Source organism: Lissotriton vulgaris, chromosome 4_1 (assembly GCF_964263255.1).
Source record: "Lissotriton vulgaris chromosome 4_1, aLisVul1.2, whole genome shotgun sequence".
Taxonomy (NCBI): domain Eukaryota; kingdom Metazoa; phylum Chordata; class Amphibia; order Caudata; family Salamandridae; genus Lissotriton; species Lissotriton vulgaris.
The window spans coordinates 1941180443-1941208177 of record NC_141691.1 but is presented as its reverse complement, the minus strand read 5'-3'; the positions used below and the strand labels follow the sequence as shown (position 1 = coordinate 1941208177).

The 27735-nt window shown below is 45.1% G+C and overlaps 1 protein-coding gene across 1 annotated transcript in view; it reads left to right on the top strand.

The window, feature by feature from the left end:
• Positions 1-27735, top strand: part of COL22A1 (collagen type XXII alpha 1 chain) — a 994625-nt gene that overhangs the window by 879118 nt on the left and 87772 nt on the right. Inside the window, exons 44-47 of the mRNA XM_086966258.1 lie at positions 3964-4008; positions 8110-8157; positions 11210-11323; positions 13014-13067. Of these exons, the coding sequence (XP_086822384.1) occupies positions 3964-4008; positions 8110-8157; positions 11210-11323; positions 13014-13067 (261 nt within the window). The remainder of the gene's footprint in view (positions 1-3963; positions 4009-8109; positions 8158-11209; positions 11324-13013; positions 13068-27735) is intronic.

Below are 27735 nucleotides of genomic sequence, written 5' to 3'. Positions count from 1 at the left end.
CCCACACGAAAGGACACCTATTGGATCCCATCTTCTCTAACCTCTCCAAACTCTCTGTTCAAACTCCTCTCCCTCTCCCCTGGTCTGACCACTTCTTGGTCCCTTTTAAATTCCAACTTCCAGGGAAGATCTCGGATACCCCTCGCCCCGGGGCCCCGTCACGCCCATGGAAAAAACTGGACACTACCCTATGGGAACGCTCTCTGTCCTCCACTCTACCCACAGTCGACCCCGCCCCTCCAAAGCCAAAATTCAATTACACAATTGGATTAGCGACTCTCTCAATACAGTTCTACCACTCAAAGTCCTCCCTCCCAATAGGAAATCCTCCAAACTACCGTGGTTCACTGAGGAACTGCGTGAATTAAGACGGAAAGGCAAAAGGCTTGAACGCCAATGGAGAAAGCACTGGAACACAGAAGACAGAAGTGGATACAAAGCCCACATTAGACTCTACAAAAATGCCTTAAAAACGGCACAGGCCGCCTACTTTGAGGATCAAATAGCAGCCGCCACCAACTCCGCAAAAGAGACCTATCGGATAGTCAAACTCCTCTCCAAAATACAGGTACCCCCTTCACAGCCAGACCTGGATGGCTCAAAATGCAACCAGATGGCCGAATTTTTTTCGAAAAAAATCGAAAAAATCCTCAACTCCCTCCCAGCGGCGCCTACCACACTAAGAGGCCCTTACCACCCGGCCTCCCAAGACACCCCGAGGTTGCTCTCCTTCCCCCAAATCACCAGTGAAACGTTTCTCAACGTCCTGCACAAAGTCAAAAGCGGCGCCCCGTCAGACCCAGCTCCGATCAGTAAATTGAAGCAAGTTGCTTCCACTATAGCCCCTCCTCTCACCAATCTGATCAACGCCTCTTTCGAACATGGCATAGTCCCAGCAAACTGGAAAAAAGCCACTGTTAAGGCTCTCATAAAAAAACCGCATCTTGATCCCACAGACCCATCAAACTTTAGACCGATCTCACTGCTACCGGCGATGAGCAAAATCGCAGAGAGAGTAGCGAATCAACACCTTTCGGAGTTCCTAGAGACCAACCATCTCCTCCGCCAAACCCAGACGAGTTTCAGACCTGGACAAGGGACGGATACCGCATTGTTAGCCGTGGTCGAAGAAGCTAGGGGCATACTTGACGTAGGAGGATCAGTGGCAGTGATCCTCCTCGACCTAAGTGCCGCCTTCGACACGGTGGAACACGCAACCCTTGTTCACCGTCTTGAACTGACAGGAGTGGCGGATTCCGCCTTAGCCTGGATATCATCCTTCCTTGAAGACAGGTCTTTTCAAGTGACAGATGGGCACTCCATCTCCAAAGCTCAGGCACTCAAGTGTGGGGTGCCCCAGGGGTCCTCCCTGAGCCCCACACTTTTTAACGTGTACATGGCACCCCTCGAGGATGTTGTCAAACCTTTTGGGATTAAATCAATAATGTACGCCGATGACACCCAGCTTGTCGTTTCCCTCAACCAACCAGACAACGCCCTCGCCAATTTATTTAGCTGTCTGGAAAAAGTGCACCAATGGATGTGCGAGTCCCGGTTGAAACTGAACGGGGAAAAATCAGAAATACTCCTCCTAGGAAACCCAAATAAAATCCCCACACCTCTTCCCTGGCCACCATGCATGGGATCTCCGCCATCCCCAAAATCCGAAGTAAAAAGTCTAGGGATATGGCTGGACCAGGAGCTCAGTTTCAAAACACAAGCGAGGAAAACTGCGGGAACTTGCTTCGGCCTTATGAAGATGGCACGAAAGATCCTCCATCTACTCCCCCCTCAATCCAGGAAGCTCTTGATGCAGGGGCTGGTGAACTCCAGATTGGACTATGGCAATGTCCTATATCTGGGGGCCCCAGTCTCTGTAGTCCACAGACTCCATTGTGCACAAAATGCGGCGGCAAGAATACTCACAGGAACCGCAGCAAGGAACTCGGCCAAGCCAGCCCTTAGAAGTCTGCACTGGCTCCCAGTCAAGGAACGGGTCAACTTCAAGACCCTGTGCATTGCCCATAGAATACTGCACAATGAAGGCCCTCCCATCCTCAGGCCTCTTGTGTCCCATCAACAATCAAGCAGACAACTTAGATCTAGCTCCCTCTCCCTGGCAAAAGTCCCCAGAATTAGGAAGGCCAGAACAGGTGGTCGCCTGTTTTCGTACAATGCCTCCAGACTATGGAACGCCCTCCCACTCTCCCTTAGGCAGGAACAAAACCACCTCAGATTTAGGAAAAGACTGAAGACCCTACTCTTCCCCTTAGCACTCCCCCACTTGACTTCCCACCCTACAGGACTGTGTTCACCAGCGCCGGGATGCCTAAGGGTAGCTGCGCGCTCTACAAAACCCAAAATCAAATCAAATCAATCAAATCATAGGCTAGCATTGGGATTACGTAAAATGCTTTTAGGCTGTAATTCCTGATTAGAAAGGAGTAGCCAAATCATGTTTCATATCTTAGGAATGATAATGATGAATCCTTTTTAAAGGTTAAGCTGGATTTGAAATTACTATTTTAGAAATGCCACATTTAGAAAGTGGACATTACTCTGCTCTAAACCTTGGTCTGTGTGCCTTGCGTCTGTCTCTATTACACACCAGGGCTGGATGACAGCTACACTATGTGCATTCCCTTTAGACAGTCACAAATACATGAAGGTGAGTCTCATTTGCATTCTGAGCACTCATCTGCATTCATCTGCATTCTGATGGCACTTCCTGGGCAGGGAGGAATGGGAGGGGCTGACACCCTTCAAAGGTAGGGTTGTGTCCACATGCAAAGCACTGATTCACCCCCTCCCTGCCCACCCACAGTTAGCCTGGCAGAAAGGACTGGGTTGAAATGCTTCCTTGTGAATTTCAAGGAACTCCTTGGAAGTACCCTCCTACGTCAAAGACACTTTTAGGTATAAGTACTGGGGCTCTAACCCTAACAAATCAGTACACTGCTGGACCTGGGAAGAACTCTGCTGGAGTAAAGACTGGTGTGATATGAGGATTGCCACCTTGCCTTGATTGGCTGCTCTGAGGAAATGCTTCTCTGCTTTGCTAGGCTGCCCTGCTGCCCGCTGATCTTTTCCCTGCTGAGGACAAGAATTGGACCCATCTTATTTGAATCCAGAATGACTCCAAGGGCTTGCCTCCTGTTTTCTGAAGTCTCGGGGACACAAAAGACTTCCTGCAATCCTGCTGGTGCTGCTGGACTCTGCCATTTGTGAGTGCCCCCTTGCCTGAGGTGCCCCCTCCAGTCCAGGGCCTCAGAAGTGTGTTCTACAGCTGATTTCTGCAAAAATCAATGCTTTGCCCTGACTCCTTAAAATATTATGCCGCATCGACCTTCAACGCCACTGCAGCGGCTGCTTGACGACCCCAGATCCACAGACCGCACAGCTCTTGAAAGACGCTCTTTGCGGCTCGACAACAATGCATTGCATTCACTTCAACACAGCTCGTCGAAGATGCGGGTCCCCCTTTGCACGGCTCGATGTTGATGGTGCAGTAGGCTCTGGATGTCCACACTCGCTCCAGTCAAGGTATTTCTTCAGGAGGACCTGTCTGGGTCTAGTCAAGATATTTCTTCAGGAGGACCTGTCTGGGTCCTGTAGCCGGCCTGCCCTCCTTCGCGGTGTGCCTGAACTTTGGGTTTATAATGCTCCCTCGTGACCTCAAGTAACCTTTTGATCTCTAGTAACTTTGAAACACTATTTTTGCATTCATTCATAAAAATGAATATCTAATGATTGGATGTTTTTCGTTTTGGTGTTGTTTTACCCAGCTAAATATTTTCTATTTTTCTAAACTGTGAAGTTAAAAATATTATATGTATACTTACTATGACAATAAAGTGGGAGTTGATATTGTGGAAATCATAATGGCGTAGGTCTTATTAAAACCTCAATACATTAGTGAACTGTGTTAGCATCTGTGTTTCATTTTTCATGTTTCTCTTGCAGGGCTTCCCTGGTTCTTCTGGAGAGAGAGGACCCCCTGGAGTTCCGGTTTGTTATGTCTTTTTTTTAGTACTTTACTGTCTTTGATACAGGTTATAAGCGGATGTAAAAATACAATTCTACATCATTGGTAGACAACAAATCAGCCCCATTATAAACTCTAATATTATTAAATAACCATTATTTTCATTTAAAGTAGAAACAATTAGTATATGACGGGATATAGAAGAAGAAACATAAATTAAATTAAAAAATAATTCATGCATATGACCCACTAATGTTTATCCACAGATCATTTCATTGTTTTTTTTCTTCTAGTAATATCTGATTTTTCACTTCAGTTTTCATGTTATTATTATCCATAGCATTCTTACTTATAGCTTAACTATAGAGCAAAATGAAACATTTACATCGATCCCCAATGTACTGACCATCATATGCAGTAAATGGTTCCTCTAGAACATGTGGACGCCAACTTTATCCCAGTTAAATCCCTGTGGCAGCAGCTTTATGATAAAGACTGCTGGTATTTCCTACTTATTGTCCTGATTCGAAAATTGCCCTTTTGGAAGTCATGGAAACCTCAACTGTTATAGATTTCAGTATTCAGATGGCAACCATAAGCCTACACTAGATCTGCCATTTTAGTTTTGGTGTTCAAGTACATTTTTAGTTTGTACTATATTTGTTTCTGGTCACCAAATACAACCACATACAACCTGGTGGGCCAGTAGAGAAAGTCATGGATGTACGTTGTTACAACGCATGCTTTTACCACGCATGCCTTTACAACGCAGGTTTTTCAACGCAAGTCGTTACGTTGGGGGGTGCTGGATAGTGAATAGTTTAATTTACTATTCCAACTCCAGTCCCCGTGGATAGTAGGGAAGGTGTTGGATAGTAAATTAAACTATTACCTATCCTACAGCGCCCCCCAGCACAATTTGTTGTAATGACTTGCGTTGAAAAACCTGCGTTGTAAAGGCACTGCGTGGTAAAAGTTGCGTCGTAAAGGATGTTTCCCGAAAGTCACACAGTCACTTCCCTTCATAAGGCCATCAAATCCTCAAAGTGACAATGCCCGTCAAACATGAAGTGTACCTAATAAAGAAAAAAAATGCACATAAAATATTACTAGCTGTTCCTAGAATGTGGAGTTTAAAAGGGAGGAAAACACAGCGGATTGAGAATACAATGTATCATAGACCAACCCTAAACAAACAGGGGCATATTTACAAAGAAGTGACGGAGTGTGGCGTTAGCCCTCTTGGCTTAACGCAGCGCTCCGCCACTTCTGAAACGCAGGGCTGCACCGTATGTGTGCTGCTGTTTGCAGCACACATAAAAGTGGCAATTTGTCATTTTTAAAATGATTTTATATGTGCAGGAAGGGACTCCTTTCTGCACATAAACAATTATACAGGGTGTTTTGTTTTTTCTCTGTGTGCTGCACAAAGCAGCACACATAGAAACGTCAAAAACAAGGAGAAATAAAGCATTTCTCCTCGTTTCGCCATGTTAAGACCAGGTTTTCCCATGTCCTGCCCCTTTCACGTTAAGTATAGCGTGAAAGTGTGCCTTATTCACCAGGCGGCGTTAAGCCATGTTAAGTGGCTTATTGCCTCCTTGTGAATAACGCAAAGCCCCTATCTCTACAGGGATGTTACAAAAGGCGACTTTCCTACGGTTTAGGGGCTTGTAAATATGCCCCACCGTTTCCCCATGCGTCCCTAAACCAGTGAGGTATTTTCTAGCCAGTAGAGATGTCAGCTATCAACTTGTTCCTACTTATGCCTGGGAGGGAGCACCCAAATCAATTAATAAATAGCCAGGCTGGACTAAAAACTTAGTCCAAATAGGATTTTTTAACCAATGACAATAGAATTTTTTTTCCTTTTTGTTATACTGTTAGTCACACTTGGGAGTCCACTTGCAATGAGTTTTTCGCCATAAGTCCATGAACACCCTCTCCCTGGCCGGAATGTCAAATAAGGACAAATCAGTAACTCCCCCCACCCCATAACACAATTGTCCTCTGAATGATGGCACAGATCAGTTAATCACACCACCACTATGCCTGTACTTGAGTAGACTCTGGGGTCTTTGCAGGTCCAGGGGAGCCCGTAGACCTTCACAATCACCGCCCAGATACATTTTAATGCCAGACCTATCAAGTCTGTAAATGTCCCAATGAGACAGCCAGGGAGAGCATCCAATGCCACCTTAATAAGTACACCCACAGAACCAGGACATTGGCAGACCTTGCAATTTATCACAGGCCTCGTACCCCTGCTGCAGATCAGTCGAGGCATCAGTTGCATTTCTCGGGAAGAGTGATATATTCTTCAATTCCCTACTTCTGGTCTCCTGGCTTCTTGCCTCCTGTTTATCTTCCATCGCCAAAAGTCTGTCTGTTAGCCCCCCCCATCTGTTCCTCAATGCTGGGCACGGTGGCCTCAGTCGTATTTTTTTTATCTCCCGCAAATAACATGGAGAGCATTTAATGCTTTGAGGAGAGCCTTCTTTCCACTCTATACCCCTGTGCCCTCTGTGGGTTCAATGGTTGAAGTCCTCCAATTTGGCCATTGAACCAGCAAAGCACAATGTAAAGAAGTCCTTCTTCCCTTTTTTCTACCTGCCATGATTGCAACTAAGATTTAAAGACAGCAGTGTAATGCATTTAGTTACAATTTTTAATAGGCAGGACATTAACGGATCCAGAAAACCGAGAGAGTCAGACTTGCATGTGGGTACTTGCTCACTGTGATATTGATTCACAGTAAACATTAGCTGCAGTGTTGTGGGAGTCTCAACTTACCAGCCTCAGGAATTCGCCCACCTCACCATTTAATCTGCCACTTGCTCCCTGTGCCTTGGTGGTTCACAGTGGAGCTATGCCTAAATATACAAGCTGGATAAATGCCCCTCCCCACTATGATGTGATGGTATACGTCCAGCCACTTCCACCTTTCACCAAGAAGAGTACCTGGAACAGAGTCACCAGCCTCAGCTCCGATGTGGGCAGGACTCCGGTGCCTGACAGGCAAGGTATCCACTGGGGTTAATTCACCGCCATCAAGCTCTGATCACAACCCCCTAGGGTGCGCCAACTTCCCAGTGATATGAGCCAGTAAAAGTAGGCACGCCAGACTCTTGGAGAGGGCAGACCGGTGGCCAGATAAGTCCAGACTGTGGTCCTTCAGAGCTCGGATTGGAGGCACCTCATTAACATAACTTAACATTTGTATATGTAAAGCGCACATTCACTCACAAGGGTATCTTGGCGCTGAATAACATGTTTATTGTTACCCAACTCAATGGTTCTCATTGTATAGACCTCATAAGGATGAAAGGCTAAGTAGTCCCGCTGGGATTGGAATCTATGACCGTGAGGTCGAACCCTAGTCCCTACAGTTGGCGCATTAGTCCACTGAGCCCCAGACCTGGCTAAATTACACTTTAAGGGTTTTTTGGCGCAAATCTTTCCTCCATGAGCATAGTTTTCCAGCTGGAGAAAACACTTCTGCACCTGTTAAAATTTAACTTTTCAATACTATATGTGGCTCTAAAAAAATACATCCCCTCTCATATTCGAAGGACATTTCTACAAAGTTCAGACCTAATGGATATTCTATTAATATCACTGGCCGCACTACTCACACACTTCTATACTCTGTTTGGTAAGAGGGAATTTTTGTGTTGTTCCGTACAGGGTCCTTGGTCCCACCTTTTGGAACTCTCTCCCCTTCCATATCAGATCCATCCCCTCCTACTTTGATTTCCGCAGAGCACTTAAGACTTTTCTTTTCTCCCGTGCTTTTCCATCTTAGCACCTTGCTCCCCCGATCACTCACCTCTGGCTAAGCGTCCTCCTAGCGCCATGAAACTGCATGGTATAAGTGCGCTATACAAATTGCTGTAAATTCAAAATTCAAATTCACGTCACTCATTCATAGTTTCATCTTCTCCATTGGGTGACCATCGCTTGTGACTTCTTGAGCTCCACCTGTGTAGCCTCAACTGCAGCCGAGATGGTGCAATAGGTGCCAGACATGAGTTGTTGAACGCACAAGTCTTTTTGAAACAATAAAGTGCATGCACCGCCTTCCTTTGCTGTACTCATGGTAACATGTGTGTTCCTGTCTCTAGGGGCCGGCCTCGGTTCTGAATCCAGCGGACTTGAGCCATCTGGTCAAGGTAAGTTGTGATAGGGAAGCACACAGTTGTTTGAACCTGTGTATCTTAAACATTATATAGGCCCTTTTTTGTGTCATTGAAACTGCTTTTGAACAATCCAATCACTAAGAATAGGCCACGAAACACCTGGGCAAATGCAATTCAGTTCCATTTAGTAAAGATAACTTGATCGATTTATAATGGGCCTCTGTAGATGTGGTGAAAGATTTCTAATTGTGCATTTCACACTTGGAAAAGTGGCTCAAGTCTTCTAAGCTGCACTTGCAGCAAGGATGCAGCTGGCCCTAATGCGAACAAGGAAAATGGGCTCTCTGAGCCGCTCATGCATATTCAAGGCCACCATGACCAGCGTACGAAGTGGTCCCTGGACCCGGTGCCACTGCACCTTTTGCACTAACCATAGCTAAGTCCATGTGTATGAGGCCACATGGCTGGCATTGGTAGTTTATTGGTAGAAATTGATCATGTGACAGAGGTGCCCATAAACCGACCGATGGGTAAGAAATCGTGTCACCCTGTTTTCTTCCTGGAGCGATATCAGTGCTGCAGCGATTATTCAATGAAAGCCCCACAAATATGGCATGAGTCCTGTACATTCTGTGAATATCAAAAAGCTTTAATGTAGATCTATAGATGTTCTTAAGATGATTTTTTGTGGGGAAACGGCCTTTACAACCCGGGCTGAGCCACACGTGCTGTTTTCCGCAAACTGACTACACTTGCCTTAACCGCACCTATGGCTTCCGTGATCATGACGAGCTCAGCTCGTCATGAGGCACGGTGCTCGTGTGCTCATGACGAGCTGTCATGACCACACCCATTAACATTATGGTCCAGCACAGCAGGGGGGAAGTTCAAGAGCAGTCAAGGTGTTAAATAGAATCCCTGGGTAAGAGAAATTGTGGACTCTCTCAGTCCGATTACCCTGGACAGCAAAATAGTGTGTGACTTATGGTCACACACTATAGCGTAAGACTTTTTGTGGTTCACCTTTAAATCCAAAGATGAAATAAAGTCTACAAAGGCCCCTAGGGATCTTTCGAGGCTCATAGCCGTCCTTGCAAGAAGGACAGTGTCATTTGCATAAAGTAATGTTGTGACAAGGTTTTGGCGATCTTTGGGCAGTCTAAAGCCTTTTGTAGAAGGTGGGCTTCTAGGGCATTTGTGTAAACAAGAAATATGAAGGGGGCTAAAATACAGCACGAACAGAGCCCTCTATTGAGACCATTGAGTTTGTTCTCTCACCGTCACTACCATTACGTATTTCGGCCATAATGTTTAAGTGAAGCCTCCCCAGCAGAACAAAAAGGGGTTCCTCCACCCCAATATCCTTCATTATGCTCCACAATCTGTCACAATTGATGGTATTGAATGTGCTGGATAAGTCCACGAAGGCCATATATAAAGAGCACTTCATGAACTTATTGTATTTACTGACAATCAATGACATATTCAAGCACTGACCACTGTGCCCATTCCCCGTCAAAGGCCATGCTGTGTTTTGGAGAGGACATTATTTGCAGAAGCCCACTCTTCTAACCCAAGACTTTTGCTGTGGCATCGATTAGGGATATTGGCCAATAGCAGAGCGGGTCCTTCCTACCCCCTTTCTTAAAGATAGGGACCACAGTAGCATCTTTGCATGAGGCAGGCAGAGGACCTATGTTAGAGGCCCTACACATATTTATTAGAAGGGGATGTTGCCTTGTAAGAGTGGCAAATTGGATGAAGAGCAGATACTTAAACCTTAACTCAGCTAAAGCAGAACTTCTCCCCCTCAATCCGGTCTAGTGTATGGTGGCCATCGCAATTTTGCCCGCCTCTCCGGTGTATCAGGTCAGGAACCTGGAGTCAAATTTAATAAGGAGCTGTGTTGTGCTTCAAAGGTGATGGCAGTTACAAGGGTTTGTTTTGCTGGTTTGAAAAGCCTTAAAAAACTTCTGAGGTTAGTTTTTGACGTCACAAGGAAAACCATTGTTCATTCTTTAATCACCGCGTATTTGAATGATACTAAAATCTTATACTTGGGTCTTCCTGGCTATCGCCCTAGCTGTTTGCCCCCCATGCAGAATGCTGCTATTAGGCTCTTGTTAGGTATTCCCAGACAGGACTCTGTCTTAAAATATCTGAAACACTTACTCTGGCTTTCAGGGTGACTACAGATCCATCGTAAATGACTTCCTAATAACTTCGAGTCAGTCCATAACAGAATCCCACTTATTTAGGGGATAGAATTTGAGCACATACAAGATATTTCATATCCACTAGTCAGTCATTACTAGTAGAACTGACTGTACGATGGACTCATCTCATTGGCCGGTCTTTCTCCTTTAGGACCCCTGGGCTCTGGAACCGCCTTCCCCTTAAAATTTATATGTATCCCATAAACTGATCTATAAAAAAACAAGTGTAAACCTGCTTGTTATAGTCATGGTAATTTGCCTTGTTTCCTCCTTCTTGACAGCATATGTAGCACTGGTATGACAGTTAGACAGCTGTGTGCTCTACAAATCATTCATTCATTCATTTCTTCATTCATTCGTTCATTCATATTCAGCAATAACCATATACACAGGGCCTGGTTAGCACAGGCATTGAGAACCTAAATTGAATTGCACAGGTGGCTCGTTGCACATAGTAAGTTGATGCTGTATATTCACAAAATATAAAATATAATCATAAAAGGGGTGTAACTATACATCTTACACAATGATGATGTTAGATTATGCATGAGTAAATGTGTTTGCATTGGTTTTTCCAATGCACGGTCCCACTGTACATTGCAGTGCAGACATTCTCATACCAAAAGCACACAATAGTTTATCTGTATAGAGACTGGGAATAGTAGAATAATTAGTGGAGATGTGACAACACGATTTGCCCAAAAAAACCTCCTCAGGTGGAGAAAAAAGAAGAAAAATGTTTGCAAATGTACTACAGCGCATGCACTTTTTTCTTCTGAACCAGGCTGTCAATTTCGTAGAAAATGAACACAGCGAAAAGTACCTAAATATCTTGTATTCATCAACCCTCCTGTACCCTTTCATTTCAGGACATGTGCACAGACTGCCCTCCCGGACCACCCGGCCTTCCTGGTATGCCAGGCTTCAAGGGCGATAAAGGTCACCAAGGAACTGCTGGAAAAGATGGATCTGATGGGAAGAAGGTGAGAGATATGTCAAGACCGACCGTACCAATAGACAGGGAAACATCCTTTACACCGAAACTTTTACAACGCAGTGCTATTACAATGCAGGTTTTACACCGAAAACCATTACAAGGCATTGCGCTGGGGGGAGCTCTAGGATAGGGAATAGATTTAATTTCCTATCCAACACCTTCCCTAGTATCCACGGGGACTGGAGTTGGAATAGTAAATTAAACTATTCACTATCCAGCACCCCAAAGCACTATGCGTTGTAAAGGTTTGCGTTGTAAAACTGGCGTTGTAACAGCATGCGTGGTAAAAGCATGCGTTGTAACCTCATACATCCCAATAGACATCTTGTGGTTCATCTGTCTGGTGTAGTAGATACTTGTGCTGGTTATTGTTCTCTAAATATGCACTGGGTACACAAGCAGTGGTGTCTAATAATGTAGCCCTGAATTTACCATCATAGAAAACCTTGTGACAATCATTCAAATAATATTAGAACATTGAAATGTTGGGAGCTCTATTGAAAGCAATGGAGTGCTCCAGGCTTCTAATTGGCCGGTAGAAGCCCAGAGTTCCGACATCCAATGTTGGTCCTTCACAGATGTTGCTGTAAACAAAGGCCTCACAGAGCCCAGGGGATTCTTCATGAGGCTTTTGTTTTATTTGTTATAACCTTCTACCCTCTAGCGTTTGAATGTTCTAATAGTTTTATAGTAATCCTTGGGTGGGCTCTACTGGCAATAAAGTCCCCCTCCCCCGTTAAAGGCCTGAGCGAAAGAGGGCCTTTAATGGTCAGTATAGCCCGCTACAGCAGGCAATAAGGCTATATAAATGTCATATTGTGGTGCCTGTTCAGGGTTCTCGTTTACAGGCAATAAACACTAGTACTACTAAGACTTGCTCATCCTTGTTATACGAATTATGGTCAATACTCCACTCTGTTACAATCTGTCAGTGGAGAGGATGTCGATAAAGTTTTCTTTATCCTCACAGACGTAATGGAATGTGGACAAAGGCTTTCACTGTGGCAAGAAAACCTGCAGCCTTGCCCAATGTAAAGGCAACTTGTCTCTGCATGATACTAATACCACACGTTCACCCTACACATCTCCAAATAGATGCTCGGTTCTACATGAGGAGTGTCACATGCCCTGCGTCTTGACCATGGACCTATTGACTTTTCCCTTTAAGTTATTCAACAAATTTCTTCTCTCAGTCACATTTTATATACATTTGCTGACTTTTTTATGTTTGTCAGGAAAGCTGCCTCTATTTGCTGCTGTGACAAGATGTGCCATGCGTGGTGTGCTACCAAAGCTGTCAACTTTTCGAACTTAATTTAAAAAAAATATATTTATAGTTTATACACGCCCTATAAACTTCATTCAAGCACAAAGGTTGAATAGTTCCAGAACAGAAATTGGATGCAGCAAGATGTAGCTAGTCTGGAGGAGTCGTAAATTGAGAAGATGCAATGAATTTAACATGCTGAATAAAATGTAAATCTTTATGTGCAAGACTGCCCTTCCTTTCCTGAAGTGTGATTAAATAATGCAACTCTGAGGCACGTGCAGCTACTGCAAATATAATATTGTAATGCAACAGGAAGCTTGTTTTTAAATACGCAGAGTTAATACGCCTAATACTAAGTAACCTACAGTAAATTGATGCTAATTTCACTGTAACTTTTTATTTTCAGGGAGAAAATGGACTCAGAGGCCTTCCTGGTCCCCAAGGTCTGGATGGAATGAAGGTGACTTATTTCTCCATGTTGTCAACACACTCCAAATAATACTTGGGTTGATCCTTTTCATGGATGCCCATCAGTATTTCAGTGGAAAGCTAACTCAATGCACTGTATCTCACAATTAACACTGCTATCAAGGTAGAAGTTATGTGAGCCCTTGTGGCTATTTCTGAAGGATTTCCATCATAGTCCCTCACCAGTGGTCATTCGTTTGACCTTATATTCACCTTGAGTTTGCTTTTGATGAATGCACGGAGCAAATAATAAAGTACATTGGCAATAATCTCTTAGTATGACTAAACTGCACACACACACATGCACGCACGCACACACGCATGCGACGCACACACACACACACACACCTCCCCCAAAACAGCAGAGGCTGCTTACTGCATGATGAACAGTGCCCTCCACTGGGAAACCTCTCTCTAAAAGGCCAACCACTTTATACGTTTGTGTATAAGTATGATGGCACAATGACAGGCAACCACACGGCTATAGGCAGATAAAGGCATTTAGAGGCACAGCAAATGATGCAATCATGTGAAGACAGCTCATCGAGGTCACAGTTGCAGGGTAAATCTGTAAAGTATGTCTAGGTATGGCTAACAACTTGCATTCACTCATTCATGGTTATGCAGAGGAAACAGCAGGCCCACTGCTGCCCAAGGGCACATTTATGGGCACTTCATGACCACTACTCATATTCATGCTGTCATGGGATTGCAGGGCTTTCTCTTGGGCGGTGCAAACTTTGCAGCTGCACCTGGCACTGAGATTGTTGGGTGCTGCGGTTAAATAACTTACTGGTTCAAAAGCACCTGCTGCACAGTTGTTTTCTGACAACAATAAAATGTCAAGATAACTCTGGTGATTAATGGTCATTCTGGAGAGAGATCGAGTTTGTTAATTGGCACTTTTGACTCATAAAGTCGCTCAGAGCGTTAATATGCCTGCTGCAAAGAACGTGAAGCTTACCGCTCACAAATCAATATTTTATGTGGATAGCTCGGTTGGTTACTGTTTTTGTCACAGAGATCCTTTTGTTACTTGCAATTCATAAGTTAACAATACTGATATAGCACAGTGGCCTATGAACTGACATCAAAGAGCTACCTGCAGACTGCGTAGTATAGGTTAGAACATCTTGAAGGACTGGGCTAAATTAAGGCCCAGCGGTGCCAGGGCATAACACCTGAAACCTTCGTGGGGATACCTGTTCCGGCGTACAAATTACAGAGACACGGGACACTTCCTTCGGCGTCAAAGATCAGCGTTTATTTACTGCAGGGACACAGAAATCGCTAGAAGTACAACAGAGTGTATGTTCAGAGAGTCTGCTTCGAATTGCAAAAGTGGATCGCTCCTTTTATACACATTTTCGCCATTGCACAACATACGAACAAAAGGTTACAACTCAGTTCCCACAGTAAACTTCAAAAGGGTCGCATTCATGTTTTCAGAATCCCGGAACATAATTACAGTAAGATTGCCGGTTCCCAACTGTAAAAGCACGCTATCCCACCATTAGGCACATTCCATTCTGGTTGTAAACGAGCGAAGAGAAGGGACAGAAACAGGTGCAAGGAAAACAAAGACAGACAAAAGATTGAAAAGAGTGTGAGGGCAATATCGGAAGCGTGATCACAGGATCAAAGGATTCGAGCCTAGCGCATGCAAGGCTGAAACAATAGACCGGCACGGCAAGATGAGCCTCGAGCGGAGCCATCTGCCTTTGCCGTGTCATTCCCCTCGTCATAAAGGCACACTCAAAGGAATTTACATCTTCCGCAAGAGCTTGGGAATCCCAGGGTCATCAGGCGGACATTGTTCGTTCACCGGCTACGTGAGGGCAAGAAACAAAATGGATGCCGTATCTAAAATGGAACCCGAGGGTTCGGATGAAGAAACCCGTAAATAGGACGAACCCTTCCAAGTAGTGTAGGGAAAACACGTGCACCTACTAAACTCGTCATTTGCGGTTCGTAGATACCAAACTCATCCGTATCCGATCAAGCCCAAAACGTCATTACGATTCTCACGGAACCTCAGACGCTCCTTTTGCACTCATGTAGGCAAGCACTAGTCGATATCAGAATCAATATCGATATTCATCAGATCATTTAGATGCTGCTGGAACATTATTCTATCCATCAATGTCTCTTTGGTAACAGATGGCCTTCTTATACATGTTGTAGCACAGAGGCTACATAAGGCAGGACCACACTGTACGCAAAGACAACACGTAAACAGAAACGTCACAACAACCCCTACAATCATCAGAATCTTCCAACCCCAAGTCGACATCAGACCCCAAAACCATCCTAGAAGCGTCCAATCGCCTTCGTCCACGTGTATGGACTCGGAGATTTTATGCAACTTCGAGATGGCTTGATAAACAGTTGGAGCGTTATCAGGTATGAAAATACAGCAGCTCGAATGGATCACCTTGCACACACTCCCCTCTGTCTGCGAGGACAACATCTAGAACCATTCGGTTCTGTAACGTCATAAGTCTATCCGCTTGAAGCTCTGCTGTCAGGTTACCAAGAGCACTTGCAGTTATATTAGCAGTCGATTCTACCACACGAGTCAACTGTCTCAGGTTCCTACTATTGACCATAGGTCCCCAAAACGGTAGGAAACCCTTAAAGAAGTCTCCTGCTTCTTGACCGGCAGTGTCCTCTTTGCTAATAACGCCTCTCACAACTCTAGTCTTGTGATAATCTGAGGCAACTGTAAAAGTCGGTGGCAAAAGATTCGCGATATAACATGTGCCCGAGAAGTCACGGGGCAACCACGTATAAGCGCGATCATAACAGACAAAATAAGTACCGTTGGCAGTCAAAAATACAGGGGAAGAGAGCATCGGTAAAACGTATGTCTCAGTACAAGCACTCTTCCCAAGCTGAGGTCTCGGATTTCGACCAAGACCTTGCAGACAAAAATGACCTAGGTGGGGTACGATCCAGATTGGAGACGAGCTCTTAAGCTGTCTATCACCCACTGACATACTATACTCGGCCTCACTCAAATCCTTGTAGGCTCGGACCTCTTCCTCTGGAATAAGCGATGTATCAAAAATATCTCTATGCAGATCGGCAGTCGCTATCGCTAACGACTTGTGGTACGGGCCAGGACCAAGGTCTGTGGAGCGTGGCTCTCGGCGGGGGTTGGAATCTAGTGCACTACGGAACATGGTTTGGAATGCTCGAGCTGACCCCTGGGAGCTATAGGGAAGAACCAAATACGGAATACCCTTATCCATGGTATGTGGCATTAACCCACACACCCAACCGTTGGTAGTGTTCATCACCAACTGATGCTGATGCAGAAGTTGGACAAGGAATTGTTCATGAATTCCGCACGTCTAACCTGTTCATGTTGGGGCAGAAGATGGAAGGAATGTGGAGAAATAGTGGGAACGAGAACAGAATTCAGATCGTGAGAGGGGGAGGTAGGTGAAGTGGAAGGCAATAGCGACTGAATCCCAAAATACACTCCACCCACCAATAACATAGACACAGTCAGGAACAACATGAAAATCTGAAACAGAAAACATTTCGTTCGTAAAATTTTATGCAATTTAGATCTTTGCGCCGACATCCTCTTTATTTCTGACTGCTTAGAGAACTCCATCCTCTAAAGACCGTCCGTAACGTTCTTGACGCACCTGGTTCTGAGTAGCGATCGTCAATTCCCAGGAGTTCCCAGAAACCGACAAAAGTAACCGACCTAGTGTCAGAAACCTGCTAAACAGAAGTAGGTACCCGCACGGCCCTACGGCCAACCCAGATGGTAGGTTTAATCAATTAAGCATTCAATTTTAATATAAGTCTCCTAGCTGCACAGAAGAGGAACACACGTGATATGTAAAACAAAATCGAAGAATTCAAAATCCGGAAAAAATGAAAATGTCCACAATATTCATAGCAACAGGGAGGGGGTAATGTACGTTCAAAAATAAAAGGGAATTTTATTTGTCCATATCACGCGATCGAAGGAAATATCGACATTTTCCAGGTCGAGTTTGTTCTTCAAACAACGGTTCAGATGGCAAAACAGTGTTCGATTGTTCAGGTGACAGTTCAGAACTTGAATTCTCCAATGCTGAGGACAAAGGTAAAGTTCCAGATGATTCAACAGGTGTATCTGACTGAGCTGGATCGTTCTCTACAAGTTGAGCATCACTAAATGGCACGTATTTTGGAATGACATCAGTCTCAGTCGGGGCAAATCCTTTCCGTGACCAATTATCTGCTGGCAATGGGAGCGGGACTCTCTTCGTATGGGTGGCATGCACCCAATGCTTTCTACCGTCCAGCCGAACTGCAGTCCTCGTTGCCAACAGAACTTGGTAGGGTCCCACGAACCTTGGCTCAAGATTTCGTTTTCTCCCAAAATTGCGGACAACGACCCATTCGCCAGGTTGGAGCCGATGTCCTGGTCCTTCTGTTTGTGCCGGTAGAGCTTCAAAAACCTGTTGATGAATCAAACTCATTTTAGCAGTCAGATCGTAAAAGTAGTCAAACAACATTGGGTATTCAAGTCTACTAAACTCTTTAGGCCTCGGAACTCCCCAAATGTTCGCAGGACGGCCGAACACAATCTCATATGGGCTAAGCCCTACTCGAGAGTGCACAGTCGCCCTGGTCGATAAGAGAGCTAGAGGCAATGCATCAGGCCATGCTAAACCAGTCGTTGCTTGGATTTTGGCAAGTTTCAGTTTCAGAGTACCATTGTACCCTTCCACCAAACCCGCCGACTGAGGATGGTTAGCTCTATGAAATTTTTGGCGAATACCCAAACCCGCACACACACTCTTCATCACACTTCCCACAAACTCACTACCATTATCCGACCATACGATCTGTGGCATTCCATACCTCGGGAAATATTCCTTGAGTAGAACTTTTGCTGTGGACAGGGCAGTATTATCCTTAAGAGGATAGGCCTCAATCCATCTGGAGAATGCGCAAACCACAACCAATACATATTTTAGATTATTGCATCTCTCCATATGGATGAAGTCCAATTGGATAACTTCAAAGGGGCATGTAGGAGGAGCAAAATGGCCAGGTGGAGTGGGAGTGCCCTTGCCAGGATTATGCATCAAACATACCATACAGTTTTTAACGACTCTCTCAGCACACTTAGCAATCCCATCATTCTTCCAAACAGGGGACAACAATTTCGCGCTAATATGTGACATGCCGTGGGCCACAGTAACAACAGCAAGCACATACGCATCCGGTAACATCCATCTCTGAAATTCTGACAAATCAACCCAACATCCATTCATGTCTAACTTCCCCGTGCTTTCTTTCCACTTAGCCTTTTCAGTTTCGGTGGCCTCATTCTGAATCACTTTCACACTCTCAACTGTGTCCTCACACATACCAGTCTCCGTCGGCCATCTCACTGAACTCGTAACATACATTCGATTCGCCAGATTCTTGGCCGTTTCCTTAGCAATCTCATCTGCAAATGCGTTACCACGACCAACATCATCTGTAACCTTTTCCATGCGCGCTGCATTTAATGATTGCCACTTGCTTAGGCAATGTAAGTGCATCCAAAAGATCGTTCACGAGCTGTCCGTGTTGGATCTTCGTACCATGCGACTTCATAAATCCTCTTTCTCTCCACAATCGACCAAAACTATGCGCTACGCCAAATGCATACTGACTGTCGGTAAACACATTCACTCGCTTTCCTTTAGACAAAACACATGCTCTCGTCAAAGCAATCAACTCTGCCGCTTGCGCCAAATTCTGACTCAATCTCGCAGTTTCCACAACCGTACTCAATGTCACTACAGCATACGCAGTCGTCACATCACCATTCGGCAACTTAAAGCATGAACCATCAACGTACAAAGTACCATCGGGATCTACCAATGGAGTGTTTTTCAGGTCAATACGACCCTTCGTCTCTTCTTCAATTCTGAAGTAACAGTCATGTGGTGCTACATCACCTGATTCCATATTGATCGGCAACAATGTCGCTGGGTTCAACACATTACAACGTTTTATCTGTATATGACTGGCCAAAAGTGTCAACTCATAACCGGACAACCTTGCGCTCGTCAAGTGTTGAGTCTTTGTTCGATTCAAGAGAGTGTCAACTGCATGTGGAACCATCACTGTAAGCATATTATCCATGACCAGACCTGCGGACTGTCGAATGGACACCGCAGCTGCCGCTGTTGCTCTTAGACAACTCGGCAATGCTCTAGCTACTGGGTCTAAGGTCGAAGAAAAATATGCACATGGACGCTGTTTGCCGCCAAATTGTTGCGTCAAAACACTTAACGCACAACCTTCTCTCTCGTGAACATATGGTGTAAACGGCTTACTGTAATCAGGAGTACCTAAAACAGGAGCCGAACACAACGCATCACGCAATTCAGAAAAACTTTTCTGACAATCTTCAGTCCATGGCAAAGGAGTCGGAACATCCTTGCACGTAAGAGCTAACAATGGCTTCGCTAACAATGAAAAGTTTGGAATCCATTGTCTGCAAGAGCTTGGGACTCCCAGGGTCATCAGGCGGACATTGTTCGTTTACCGGCTACGTGAGGGCAAGAAACAAAATGGATGCCGTATCTAAAATGGAACCCGAGGGTTCGGATGAAGAAACCCGTAAATAAGATGAACCCTTCCAAGTAGTGTAGCGAAAACACGTGCACCTACTAAACTCGTCATTTGCGGTTCGTAGATACCAAACTCATCCGTATCCGATCAAGCCCAAAACGTCATTACGATACTCACGGAACCTCAGACGCTCCTTTTGCCCTCATGTAGGCAAGCACTAGTCGATATCAGAATCAATATCGATATTCATCAGATCGTTTAGATGCTGCTGGAACATTATTCTATCCATCAATGTCTCTCTGGTAACAGATGGCCTTCTTATACACGTTGTAGCACAGAGGCTACATAAGGCAGGACCACACTGTACGCAAAGACAACACGTGAACAGAAACGTCACAACAACCCCTACAATCATCAGAATCTTCCAACCCCAAGTCGACATCAGACCCCAAAACCATCCTAGAAGTGTCCAATCGCCTTCGTCCACGTGTATGGACTCGGAGATTTTATGCAACTTCGAGATGGCTTGATAAACAGTTGGAGCGTTATCAGGTATGAAAATACAGCAGCTCGAATGGATCACCTTGCACACACCACCTCTGTCTGCGAGGACAACATCTAGAACCATTCGGTTCTGTAACGTCATAAGTCTATCCGCTTGAAGCTCTGCTGTCAGGTTACCAAGAGCACTTGCAGTTATATTAGCAGTCGATTCTACCACACGAGTCAACTGTCTCAGGTTCCTACTATTGACCATAGGTCCCCAAAACGGTAGGAAATCCTTAAAGAAGTCTCCTGCTTCTTGACCGGCGGTGTCCTCTTTGCTAATAACGCCTCTCACAACTCTAGTCTTGTGATAATCTGAGGCAACTGTAAAAGTCAGTGGCAAAAGATTCGCGATATAACATGTGCCCGAGAAGTCACGGGGCAACCACGTATAAGCGCGATCATAACAGACAAAATAAGTACCCTTGGCAGTCAAAAATACAGGGGAAGAGAGCATCAGTAAAACGTATGTCTCAGTACAAGCACTCTTCCCAAGCTGAGCTCTCGGATTTCGACCAAGACCTTGCAGACAAAAATTACCTAGGTGGGGTACGATCCAGATTGGAGACGAGCTCTTAAGCTGTCTATCACCCACTGACATACTATACTCGGCCTCACTCAAATCCTTGTAGGCTCGGACCTCTTCCTCTGGAATAAGCGATGTATCAAAAATATCTCTATGCAGATCGGCAGTCGCTATCGCTAACGACTTGTGGTACGGGCCAGGACCAAGGTCTGTGGAGCGTGGCTCTCGACGGGGGTAGGAATCTAGTGCACTACGGAACATGGTTTGGAATGCTCGAGCTGACCCCAGGGAGCTATAGGGAAGAACCAAATACGGAATACCCTTATCCATGGTATGTGGCATTAACCCACACACCCAACAGTTGGTAGTGTTCATCACCAACTGATGCTGATGCAGAAGTTGGACAAAGGAATTGTTCATGAATTCCGCACGTCTAACCTGTTCATGTTGGGGCAGAAGATGGAAGGAATGTGGAGAAATAGTTGGAACGAGAACAGAATTCAGATCGTGAGAGGGGGAGGTAGGTGAAGTGGAAGGCAATAGCGACTGAATCCCAAAATACACTCCACCCACCAATAACATAGACACAATCAGGAACAACATGAAAATCTGAAACAGAAAACATTTCGTTCGTAACATGTTATGCAATTTAGATCTTTGCGCCGACATCCTCTCTATTTCTGACAGCTTAGAGAACTCCATCCTCTAAAGACCGTCCGTAACGTTCTTGACGCACCTGGTTCTGAGTAGCGATCGTCAATTCCCAGGAGTTCCCAGAAACCGACAAAAGTAACCGACCTAGTGTCAGAAACCTGCTAAACAGAAGTAGGTACCCGCACGGCCCTACGGCCAACCCAGATGGTAGGTTTAATCAATTAAGCATTCAATTTTAAGATAAGTCTCCTAGCTGCACAGAAGAGGAACACACGTGATATGTAAAACAAAATCGAAGAATTCAAAATCAGGAAAAAATGCAAATGTCCACAATATTCATAGCAACAGTGAGGGGGTAATGTACGTTCAAAAATAAAAGGGAATTTTATTTGTCCATATCACGTGATCGAAGGAAATATCGACATTTTCCAGGTTGAGTTTGTTCTTCAAACAACATTTCAGATGGCAAAACAGTGTTCAATTGTTCAGGTGACAGTTCAGAACTTGAATTCTCCAATGCTGAGGACAATGGTAAAGTTCCAGATGATTCAACAGGTGTATCTGACTGAGCTGGATCGTTCTCTACAAGTTGAGCATCACTAAATGGCACGTATTTTGGAATGACATCAGTCTCAGTCGGGGCAAATCCTTTCCGTGACCAATTATCTGCTGGCAATGGGAGCGGGACTCTCTTCGTATGGGTGGCATGCACCCAATGCTTTCTACCTTCCAGCCGAACTGCAGTCCTCGTTGCCAACAGAACTTGGTAGGGTCCCACGAACCTTGGCTCAAGATTTCGTTTTCTCCCAAAATTGCGGACAACGACCCATTCGACAGGTTGCAGCCGATGTCCTGGTCCTTCTGTTTGTGCCGGTAGAGCTTCAAAAACCTGTTGATGAATCAAACTCAATTTAGCAGTCAGATCGTAAAGGTAGTCAATCAACATTGGATATTCAAGTCTACTAAACTCTTTAGGCCTCGGAACTCCCCAAATGTTCGCAGGACGGCTGAACACAATCTCATATGGGCTAAGCCCTACTCGAGAGTGCACAGTCGCCCTGGTCGATAAGAGAGCTAGAGGCAATGCATCAGGCCATGCTAAACCAGTCGTTGCTTGGATTTTGGCAAGTTTCAGTTTCAGAGTACCATTGTACCCTTCCACCAAACCCGCCGACTGAGGATGGTTAGCGCTATGAAATCTTTGGCGAATACCCAAACCCGCACACACACTCTTCATCACACTTCCCACAAACTCACTACCATTATCCGACCATAGGATCCGTGGCATTCCATACCTCGGGAAATATTCCTTGAGTAGAACTTTTTCTGTGGACAGGGCAGTATTATCCTTAAGAGGGTAGGCCTCAATCCATCAGGAGAATGTGCAAACCACAACCAATACATATTTTAGATTATTGCATCTCTCCATATGGATGAAGTCCAATTGGAAAACTTCAAAGGGGCATGTAGGAGGAGCAAAATGGCCAGGTGGAGTGGGAGTGCCCTTGCCAGGATTATGCATCAAACATACCATACAGTTTTTAACGACTCTCTCAGCACACTTAGCAATCCCATCATTCTTCCATACAGGGGACAACAATTTACATACACCTTTCGCGCTAATATGTGACATGCCGTGGGCCATAGTAACAACAGCAAGCACATACGCATCCGGTAACATCCATCTCTGATATTCTGACAAATCAACCCAACATCCATTCGTGTCTAACTTCCCTGTGCTTTCTTTCCACTTAGCCTTTTCAGTTTCGGTGGCCTCATTCTGAATCGCTTTCACACTCTCAACTGTGTCCTCACACATACCAGTCTCCGTCGGCCATCTCACTGAACTCGTAACATACATTCGATTCGCCAGATTCTTGGCCGTTTCCTTAGCAATCTCATCTGCAAATGCGTTACCACGACCAACATCATCTGTAACCTTTCGATGCGCGCTGCATTTAATGATTGCCACTTGCTTAGGCAATGTAAGTGCATCCAAAAGATCGTTCACGAGCTGTCCGTGTTGGATCTTCATACCATGCGACGTCATAAATCCTCTTTCTCTCCACAATCGACCAAAACTATGTGCTACGCCAAATGCATACTGACTGTCGGTAAACACATTCACTCGCTTTCCTTTAGACAAAACACATGCTCTCGTCAAAGCAATCAACTCTGCCGCTTGCGCCGAATTCTGACTCAATCTCGCAGTTTCCACAACCGTACTCAACGTCACTACAGCATACGCAGTCGTCACATCACCATTCGGCAACTTAAAGCATGAACCATCAACGTACAAAGTACCATCGGGATCTACCAATGGAGTGTTTTTCAGGTCAATACGACCCTTCGTCTCTTCTTCAGTTCTTAAGTAACAGTCATGTGGTGCTACATCACCTTATTCCATATTGATCGGCAACAATGTCGCTGGGTTCAACACATTACAACGTTTTATCTGTATATGACTGGCCAAAAGTGTCAACTCATAACCGGACAACCTTGCGCTCGTCAAGTGTTGAGTCTTTGTTCGATTCAAGAGAGTGTCAACTGCATGTGGAACCATCACTGTAAGCATATTATCCATGACCAGACCTGCGGACTGTCGAATGGACACCGCAGCTGCCGCTGTTGCTCTTAGACAACTCGGCAATGCTCTAGCTACTGGGTCTAAGGTCGAAGAAAAATATGCACATGGACGCTGTTTGCCGCCAAATTGTTGCGTCAAAACACTTAACGCACAACCTTCTCTCTCGTGAACGTATAGTGTAAACAGCTTACTGTAATCAGGAGTACCTAAAACAGGAGCCGAACACAACGCATCACGCAATTCAGAAAAACTTTTCTGACAATCTTCAGTCCATGGCAAAGGAGTCGGAACATCCTTGCACGTAAGAGCTAACAATGGCTTCGCTAACAATGAAAAGTTTGGAATCCATTGTCTGCAGTATGACGTGATACCTAGAAAGGCACGTACATCTCTCTGAGTTGTTGGCACAGTCATTCGAGCAATCGCTGCAATTCTTTCTGGGGTCAACCTTCTTCCCTCCTTTGACAATAAGTGACCTAAATAGGTTACTTCTTGACAACAATACTGTATCTTAGAAGGTGACACTTTGTGATGTAAGTCACATAAGTGCTTTAACCCTTTCCATGCTCATGACGAGCTCAGCTCGTCATGATGCACGGTTGAGCTGTGCTGATGACGAGCTGAGCTCGTCATGATTTATGGACTTTAGCAATTTCCAGCATAGGAAGGGAAAACTGCTAGCAGCCAAGGTGTTAACAACGATACCGTAGCAGTTTTGCAAATTTGCTCAGTGTCGGCAGCCACTAACAGATCATCGACGTACTGAATCAAGGCCGCACCAACATGTAACACGAATGCATCAAGTTGACTCTTAAGGGCCTGACTGTAGATCGATGGACTCTCACAGTAGCCCTGTGGAGCACGTTTAAACCGAAAATTGCGACCACCTAATGAGAAGCCGAATAGATCTCTGCTCTCTTCAGCAATTGGAATACTAAAGAAAGCATTCTTTAGGTCGATCACCGAAAACCAAGAGGCAGAGGCTGGAATCAGGGTCAGCAAAGCTGTAATGTCGGGCACCACTGGAAACTGTGGAATCACAATTTTATTCACTTCTCTCAAATCAATTACAAAACGGTACACAGGAGGCTTGGATGGGTCAGTTCGTTTCAAAATAGGTAACACAGGACTATTACACACATTTCCCCGAGTTTCTTCAATAACATCCTTTTCGATCAAATCATAAATGATCGCCAAAAGCGCTCGCTCGCCATCAAGAGAGATACGATACTGGGGAATACGTGGTAATCTCACATGTGATTTCAATTGGACTACATAAGGTGGTATGTCCAATAGGCCCACATCATTGGGACCCGTTGCCCATAAAGACTCAGGAAGGGAACTCAATTCCGGCGGGAACTTATCAGTTGACAAGTACATAGGAGAGATCACTCTCTGCCCTAATGTAAGCTCCACTCCCGTAGGAGAGCAATACAGAGTCGCATATAACCGCTTTAACAAATCCAGACCCAGGAGATTCTCACCACAACCAGTAGTTAAAATCAAAGGAGCCTCTAGTTCACGTGGCCCGATCGTAAGGGACAAAGGGCTAGAAACTGGATTGCTAACCGGGGCGCCAGAGAATCCAACAGAAACTTTCGTTAAGCCAGACATAGGTGCACCAGGGAGTTTCGAATGCATGATGGAACTTTTTGCTGCACCAGTGTCCAACAGAAAAGGCTCAACTACGCCCGATGTGGCAACTGTGACGTAAGGCCCTCTCTGATCAACCGGAACTGATACTACTCCCTCTCTTTGTCTATGGCTGTCCTAGTAATTGTTGTCGGCACCAATCTCATGATCAACATAACAGTCATCCACATGATACTGCGCAGATCTACCAGACGATGTATTTCGCTGATCGAAACAATTGTTTGCATCCGATGAAGGAGCAGAATGCTCATTTTGATTGTGAGAGGAATCACGACCTCTACCTCGAGATGCTTGCTGATGACCACCACGACCTCCTCGAACCGAAACACCATTCGTTCGGTCACGTAAAACAGGGCAATTAAACTTCAAATGGCCCTCACCCCTACAATATGCACACTGATTATACCCAAGCATAGATCTGGATGCAGAGGAGTCAGAGCGCGACTGCATCCTAGAAGATTGCGCTTGCGGTCGATACTGCACATGCTGCTGTTGCGAGTCATTCTGATTCGAGCGTGGAGGATACGCTTGCTGCAACAATACCTTAGTTTTTAGCTCCTTCGTTTTCTTATCTGCACGATCATTCTCTTCTTTTTCCCTATTCTCATAATATTGAGCCGTTTCTAATATTTGAGCCGTTGTTGAGACAGCCCAAGCACTTTCAGAATTTTTCAATTTGTTGCATAACTCAGGCAACAGATTGAGCACGAACTTATCGACAAACAATCGCTGACCTCCCTCAGTGCTCATATCCTGACCACTATGATCGATAAATGCCTCCTCAAACCTAGTAAAGAAATCGGAGACACTCTCGTCTCTCTTTTGTTTGCAAGCAGACAATTTATCCCAGTTCACCCTCATCGCTGGCATAAGTGTTTTCATGAGCGTAATGATTCTTTGGGGCAGATCCGTAATTAACTGTTCAGGCTTAGCCCCACCAACTTGCCGTCCATCAGCCGCTACAAGTGCAGCCCAATCACCACCTAACTCGGCTGCATGATTCTCTTGACGAATTTTTGCCCAAACTGGTTGCGGTACAACATTACCAAACAGCGTGTCGATATCAGCAAGGTTCATAATAGAAGCATCCACGAGTTGGGATAACTCCTTATAATAACCTGCTGGATTCCTCCGGGGGTCTGGCAAAGATTGTTTCACCTGCAAGACTTCTGATCGCTTCCATGGGAGGTGTATCCAAACTCTCTGGAAGTGTGGCAAAATTGCAGGATTAGCAGCAGCATCACCTGGCATCCACACTGGGGGAACCTCTCGCATAGGATACTGACCAGATTTCACTTTCGGATCATCGAAGTCGTCATCAAACGACACTCGAGAAGGCACTTTGGACCTAAAAGCTAACAAACGCTCTAATGCACGCCGTACATCTCCACCTATAATCATACCGTTCGAAAACTGACCCTGAAGTTCAGTCAAATCGGGCGGTACGATATCTAACTCATCATTATCCCACTCTTCTCTCAATGATTTGCACATCTCCTCCAACACGAATCTCTGTGTGGGCTCATTAAACTGAGAGCATGTATCGAAAACTATGCACAAAGTGTACTTGGCAGGGTGTCTAATCCACCTACGCGCCGTAGTCACTAGCGTCGCAGTCTCCCTTCCACCAGGGATTTGACTTCGTCTCTGGGGAGTTTCAGAGACATCGGATTCAAATAACGATCCGAGAAGTGGAGAATAGAGAGTAGCAACAGAAGTAGGTATACGATTACGAACAGAAGGAGAAGAAGAAAGAAGAACAGGAGCAACAATATTAGGATTAAACGTAGGAGCAGTAGGAAGAAGAGGTGGTAAAGGAGCAGGGCCCACTTGAGGAACAAGGGGATTCGGAGGAACAGGACCAACTACGGGCTGACCAGCAGCCGCCGGAACAACGGGCGGAAGAACAGGAGGAACTATAGGAGCTATAGTACCCTGTACATAAGGGGGTGGTGATTTTAGTAAATAAGATAACAAAGGATCCTCTTTCGATGCTTTTTCCTTCTTTTCAGAACTCGACGGTAAAACCGGATAACATTTATCCACCGCCATGCTATGCTGTCTGATAGAAACTTCCTTTTCCTTCTCTGCCTTGTCTCGCTGATGCTGTTC